This window comes from Phragmites australis, chromosome 18 (assembly GCF_958298935.1).
Source record: "Phragmites australis chromosome 18, lpPhrAust1.1, whole genome shotgun sequence".
Lineage (NCBI taxonomy): Eukaryota > Viridiplantae > Streptophyta > Magnoliopsida > Poales > Poaceae > Phragmites > Phragmites australis.
Genome location: NC_084938.1, coordinates 17,981,317 through 17,988,629, shown reverse-complemented (window position 1 = coordinate 17,988,629; position 7,313 = coordinate 17,981,317). Strand labels below are relative to the sequence as shown.

The 7,313-nt window shown below is 45.8% G+C and overlaps 1 protein-coding gene across 1 annotated transcript; it reads right to left on the bottom strand.

Annotated features, from left to right (window-relative positions):
• Positions 1-2,976: 2,976 nt before the first annotated feature.
• On the bottom strand, positions 2,977-6,993 carry LOC133899789 (nucleobase-ascorbate transporter 6-like). The gene is made up of 14 exons (XM_062340852.1): positions 6,354-6,993; positions 6,059-6,156; positions 5,761-5,937; positions 5,557-5,657; positions 5,345-5,420; positions 5,179-5,238; positions 4,908-5,092; positions 4,722-4,818; positions 4,551-4,637; positions 4,404-4,462; positions 4,172-4,263; positions 3,840-3,917; positions 3,591-3,751; positions 2,977-3,487 (listed from the first exon to the last, which is right to left on the bottom strand). Exons 1-14 carry the CDS (start codon positions 6,463-6,465, stop codon positions 3,269-3,271), a joined length of 1,602 nt encoding a protein of 533 aa, XP_062196836.1. The 5' UTR covers positions 6,466-6,993; the 3' UTR covers positions 2,977-3,268.
• Positions 6,994-7,313: the final 320 nt, after the last annotated feature.

Sequence of the window (7,313 nt, the reverse complement as noted above, 5' to 3'; positions counted from 1 at the left end):
CGGATGTTGGGCAATTCTCGACCGATCTGATGGAACCAATGAGTGAGGCAGACGATGGGGAACTCGTCCCTAGTTTAATTGAACAGATGAAGTGGGAGGATCAGGAGGATGGGGAAGCTCATGAGGATGATATCTCGAACAATGAGAATGTTGTTCATATCCCTACGGGCTGGAACAATCATGATTTTGTGAACCTGATGGTGAGTGAAGGTTATCTTGTGCCATGGGAGTACAATCAGAATGAGGTGCGCCAGGGGGCTAGGTACCCTAGCATTCATGCTATCAAGGATGCTCTAGTTCAGTGGGCGACATCTCTTCGGATGAAGTACACTGTTGTGAAGTCTAGTAGGAAGGAGTATGGCATGAAGTACAAGAATGAGGGTTTCCCATGGCAGGTGCATGCCTTCAAAGGAAAGTGGATTGAATATTGGGAAGTCTCAATAGTGGTGGATCATACTTGTCAGTTTGACAAACCGGAGAATCACCATAAGAACCTTTCATCAAGTTATGTTGTTAATGTTAGGTATGCTCATATTGTGAACAACCTAAACTTTGAACCCAGATCCATAATTAGAGTAATTGAGGAGGAGTACCGGTACACCATTACCTACGGCAAGGCTTGAAGAACAAAGAGAAAGGAAATTGAGATGAGGTTTGGGATGTACGAAACATCATACAATAATCTTCCATGGTTGCTTCGCACAATTGCTTAGAGGACACATGGAACTAACTTTGACACCGCACACTACTCGTCGTTGAAGGAACATGGTATGCTGGTCTTGCATCGCACATTCTTTGCCTTTGGAGTATGTATTCGAGCTTTCCAGCATTGTCGCCATATCCTTATCGACAAGTACAAGGGTCATATACTCACTGCAATTGGAGTTAATGAAAATAACCAAGCATTACCAGTGGCCTTCTCCTTTATCGAGAGTGAGAACTCAGACAACTGGTATTGGTTCCTGGAGCGCATCATGATTTTTGTTGTGAGGGATCGGTCAGATGTGTTGCCTTATAGATGACCTGCACAATGGTTCAGTTGAACACCAAGTCAAACTCATATGGAAAGATTTGAAGAGCCGGTGGTGCATGAGGTATTTGGGTGCTAACTTCTATAGGCAATTCAAGAATAAGAACCTGATGAACCTTTTTAAGAGGCTGTGTAGTTAGAATTAACAACGAAAATTCGATGCCCTATGAAAAAGACTAGATGAGCTAACCACGCAACAAATAGAAGAGCATGCATGGAGGCAAGTTAGGGGACATGAGGACATCATCGTTGCTCTAGAATTGAGGAGGAGGACCAGGTTATCTGTTAAGACGTTCTTTGAGTGAATTGAGAATGAGCTAAAGGAGAAGTGAGCTCTTCTGTATGACACCAACATGGTAAGGTATGGAATTATGATGACAAACTTAGCTAATGTCTACAACTGGGCCATGTGTGGTGTGAGGGGACTACAACTAGTTGAAATTGTGGAATTCATTCTGCAAAGGACCTACAAATACTTTATGTATTGGTTTACAGCAGCGTCAGCGGCAATTAATAAAATTCGCTTGATATATGAGGTCAAATTAATAGCGGAAGTTAAGATGAAGAAGACATAGATGCACCAGGTGAAGCCAATAGGGACTACGCAACACCGATTTTAAATTCTGTGTAGGTACAAAGGTCAGAGGGGGGAAATCGTGAAAGAGTTGTTCAGGAGTGTGCGTGCTCACTAGTGAAAGATGTAGTTGTAGCTGCTAAAAGCCCATGTTACTGAACAAGCCATGCTACCATGTTATTACTTCTTGTACTGAGATTGACTTGAGGCTTCGGAGGTATGTCTCCAAGTACTTCATGAAAGAAACTCTCTTTGAGTCGTGAAACCACAAGCTATATGGATTCTGGATAGTGGATTCGTTCACAACGAACTTTGAACCTAATAAGATGTATGTTCGGGATCCCGACACCATAAAATAGAAGAAGGGACGTCACAAGACCACACATATCCGTAGTGATATGGATGAATCCGAAGTCAAACGTCATGTGAAATGGTGCAACAAGTGTAATGAAACCGGACACACATTCAAGAGGTGCACCAAAGGTCCGTCAGGTGGCAACGACAGCAAAGCAGCTCCTTCTGACTCAACTTCTGATGGGAGATGTCCACGACCTCATCATTCATTTGCTTCATCCACACATTATGGAGTTGTGTGATGTTTTGTTGTCTTGTTTTAACGAATCTTGTTATATGAGGCAGGAGAGCGGACTTCCGAGGCGTGAGTACCTACTTCAGATGTGTCAAGGTCTCCTGTGTCGCTAGGAATAAGAGTAGCGTGAGTGGTACGTGAGATAAGGGGGAAATATTACCAGTCCACGTAGTAGAATTCATGTTTTATCACCGGTATTGTAATATTTACAACCATATACCGCGAACTTTGTATTAATCATAGGCGTTTACCTTGCGAATCAAATTATCGGTTTTTACTCACGTCATTCGAGTAATTCACTTTTTAAAATACCTCTGAATGGATTCCGAACAATTTTAAAAAAAAATCAGAAATTTCTATTTCATAATCATTCATCATTTCATTTAAAAATTAAATAAATTATCGCCCTTCTAACATGCGACAGGTAACGAGGCAGCCACATAAATCTGTTGCCGGTTGGAGCGACAGGAGTATAGATTTGCAAATTTTGAAAACGGATGCATATACTTGTAATTTTTTATTTAAAAATATAAAAAATCCGGTGACTCGTGAGGATTCGTTGGGCTCCACTGTTCGTAGCTCGACTGCGGGATCCGTGGGCCGTTTCTCCCGTGGTGGCCTTGTGCTTGCTGTTTGAAACTGGAATTTCCGTGCAAGTTGTGACCTGTCCCACATGGATGAAGGAAAGGAAATGACTGGGCAATACTCCTAGCCTGAGGAACAAAACGGACGTGATTCAGCTGACAAAGCTAGTGACTCTGACTTGTTAGCTACGAAAACGCCATGCATTAGCATTGGGTATTCTTCTAGGCCAAGAAAGCTCTAATGGCATGGATCTACAATATTACAAAAAGGGACAAATGGGTCAACAGCCATGATCTATCGCATTGAACATTTGAACCAAGATGCAACCGGACACGGGACACGTCGAAATTCCCCTGGAACGGAACGGGTAAAGTTCCCCACAGAATATACAAAATTATGGACCCAACATCGTCAGGACTGGACCGACTGCTCCTTCTTCTTCTTCCGTCCGAGCCATGGCCAAGAAAGACGCTGCAAGCAGCCATGCGGATCACACGGAGGGAAAGAACTTGTTGAGGTTGAACGGCAGGGAGTAGAACTCCTCGCTCCTGCTGTCCGTCTTGAAGCTCCGGAACTTGTCCCACCAGTGGTAGCCCCTGTCCCTCCGCACCGTGCCGTCGCGCCGGTGGATCGTGCTGTCCAGGACGAACGCCACCAGCCCCGCCACGAACGGCTTCGACGAGAAAGGCACGTTGATCATGTCGTTGAACTGTCGGGAAAAGGCAACGACGAGCAAACCGCGTCGCAAAGGGTCAGCTAGACAATGGAGATTCGAGAATGGCACAGAGAGCTGCAGGATTTGTCTCGCGTACCCATCGCGCGCCGGTGTGCACCGGGCCATAACCCGCCACGGACGTGTACTCGTTGAAGTACTGGGGAACTGAGAGGCCCATGAAGAGAGAGAACCCCACGATGAATTTGGTCCTGAAGCTGTTCAGGTTGCAGAACTGAAGGAAGCTGAGGCCACAGGCGCCTGCAAGCGGATGAACCGAGGAGTTGGATAGTCGGATGAATAATAAGCAAACAAACCCTGCTGAAGGAGGATAGATATCTGGACGCACCGATGTATGCAAAGAAAATGCAGTACAGGGCAGCAAATATTGGCAGTGGAATTGACGCAAAGAGTGCTCCGAATTTCCCTGGTTTAGCAGAAGGAATATGATCAGCCTAACAAACTGCGGATGCCATAAAACAAATACACATGATCAACAGTACCTGAACCATGTAAAACACAATCCATATAATTGATGTCACAAGTCAAATTACAAATTTACAGTCACTATTCATATTCAGGAACAGAGTATTGATGTGAGGACTATCTGTCAGTGTGCCTTATTTGTGTATGCTATTGTTCACCCACATACGAAAATTTAGAAACAATGTTGTACATTACCAAGGATCGAGAAGAAAATCATAAAGCCTGCAGATATTTGGACTACTCTCCGGCTGCCAACATGTGTCAAAGCAAGTAAACCAGCATTTTCACTGCAAATACCAAAATATGGATAGTTAGAGACAGACAGAAAGAAAAGCAGTAACGCAAGCATTCATGATCCGGGCTTCAAAAGCTAAGAAAAAGGCCGTCAAGGGCTGTTGGTTTCACTAGATATTAACTTTAGACTTACACTGACACTGCAGTCCCATTAGCTGTTCCAAAAAATGCACCCAGTAAAGTACCAATGCCCTGCAGACGATGATATACCAGATTTTGATCATAAAAAACTAGCGAGAAGAAAATGAAGTTTCTGGTATACAATAATCAACTCAGTTACCTGCCAACCAATGCCACGACCAAGAACTGAGGGAGGTATCATAGTCGCGCTCGCATATCTTGACACAGCAATGAAGGTACCGGTTGACTGAAAGGGTAGCACACTGCCTATTAGAACGTTAATTATCGCACACTTATTTTTTCACTTTTGGGTAAAGCTGTGCAGACAAACCTCTACAAGAGCAACAAATGAGGCCATCATCATCGCAAAAGATTCACCAGCATCAAATGTTGGAGCTCCCCATTGGAAAGGATATGGGACACTAATCCTACAATGATTTTTCAGCATTTCTGTAAGGGAATTTTACGAAAACAAGGGTCTACGCAAAAGTTGATGCAATCTTCACGAATTACTTACCAAGGAGCCCCACCAATAAGTCCAGAGCGGTCAACACGACAATGCACTTGTGTCTTCGTTCGGGCATTCTTGTATGCACCACTAGCCGTGAGAATGTATGCATATAGCCATACTATAGCAATGGTGAAAATTACAGAAAACTGGTCGAACACAGGCTTTGCCACATGAATAACATGAGGTAAATACTGCCCATAGGAGAAATGCGTTAGTACATGACTTCAGCCGAAATGGATATGAAGTGTATGGAAAGCCATAACGATGGGCACTGTACCTGAGAAAATATGAGCATTAGAACGATTTCTGGGAGCCCAATTTCCACACACTTAGCAACCTGCAGACAAATTGATCTTACAATCAGTGTTCGGATGATGTAGGGAACAGGGAAGATAAAAGAATCATGTTCATCCAAATCAGAATAGTAGCAAGTTAATGCTTACCCCTGGAAAACCAAGTTCATAGAGCCCAAATCCAGCAAGTGAGATCAGAGGAACAGCAGACAATGGACTTAGCAATCTGTGAATGGTGTGAGCGACAGTCAAGCCACAAACTGAAATGATACAATTTGCAACGCCAGCGAAACCTTCAAACTGAAATTCTACAATAGTACAATGTACAAGCAGTAGCTTCAAAGGAGGACCCTGATGCCTACCTGACAACATTGCGCCAGAGGCCACTAAAACCAAGTATGATCTGAATCGTCGATGCAATGATGAGAGCGCCTTGTGTTCCTCGCATGGTTCGCAAGAATTTCTGCATATCAGTGAGAAAAATCATGTGAACTGTACTAGGAAATCAAACAGAGCCTGTGACAACGGCGATATGTACTATGTAGACCAAGCTGCTGAGGAATTACCTCATGAGGGTCTGCTTCATTGCTGTAACGGCCAGCCAAAATGATCGAAATGGTCGGCGCGACGACGGTGTAGGATCCACCCATCACCGCGGGAAGACGAGTCCCAAAGAATGACTGGCACAAGGTGTTGATGCCGGCGACGAACAGCAGCGTCTGAATCACCCGAGCCTTCTCCTCCTGACAGAAAGGCAATACCGCTACAGTTCAGCATTTTGACACGCGTAGACCATCACAAACTAAGCTCAAAAGTCTTAGATTCAGAACATGGAGTAGTACTTTTAGGTGATTTGGGACTCACATTTCCTCCTCCCATCTGGGGAACAAGAGCGCTCGGTATGATGACAGATGTGCCCAGCATCACAAGGTAATGTTGGAATCCAAGTATGATGGCCTCAGCTGCACAGTTTAAGAGGCGATTAGGAATAGAACCGAATCGCCAATTCCAGCATCAGTCCCTACTCTACCCAAGTGCAGAGGCGAAACATCACTATCAAAGGAGAAAATCCATTGGACAAGAACATAAACGCCAAAGTACACAGAACAATTCTAACATTGAAATCGAAAGGTCCCAGGTGCGAGAGAGGGGGACTTACGCCAGGGCGGTGGGCTTGTGATGCAGTAGGACACGCTGGGCAGCTGGTCCTTCACCGGGTGCGGCTGCAGCTCCTCTTGCTTCGGCGGCGGCGCCGCCCCTCCTCCGGCCATCCTCCTACCCTTCTCTTCTCTCCTCTCACGAAATAAAAGTATTCACTGCACTCCACTCCACTCCACTCCACTGCGACTCCACTCAAAAAAGGGACAAGAAAACGCAAGGAAAGCAGGCAGAGGCGGCCAAGAACAAGCCGTCCACGAACAACAGTGTAGTGGAACAAGCCGGGGAGCCAGAAGACCAGCGATTCTTTGCGTGCCAAGAAGAGCAAGAGCGAAGCACCCCCAAGAAGAAAGGAACAATCGCTACAAGGAAAGGCGCAAGGAAGAGGGAATGCCGCGGGCTGCTTCCTGGTTATTGCTCTCTTTCCGTGCTGCTAATTCTAGCTCGAAGGAATCTCCAGTCCAACACACAAAAGAGCAGCGGCCACTCTGTCTCCATTGTTTTCCCTCTCTTTCCTCGCTGCTGCTTTCCTCTAGTCCTGGGATTGGAGTCCGTCTTTCCGTTGCCACCCCCACTCCACGGAGGAAAAGGAAAATGTGCTCTGCTCTTCCCGAGGGGAAATCTTTTGCACCGAAAAGGCGGTGGCAGGGGCCAGAGGGCAGAGAGAGGAGATTGCTCTCCCCCTCTCTCTCTCCTGGGAACTTTACCTGCTGCAGAGCTTTTCTGCTTTGGCTGCTGTTCTGTTTTCTGCGCTGATGGAGGCTGCCGTGGACTTGTGCCATGGCTCATGCTGCAGACAGCAACGCATGTGACGCGCCATGCGCAGGCAAAAATGGACGTGCGAGGTTGCGCCGGTCGGCCGCTGCATGTACTTCCTGCCATGGAAAAAGAACTGTTGCCTTGCCTGCAAGTTTCGCGCATAAAATAACATTCCCGCATTTTGGTTCGGAATATGATAATT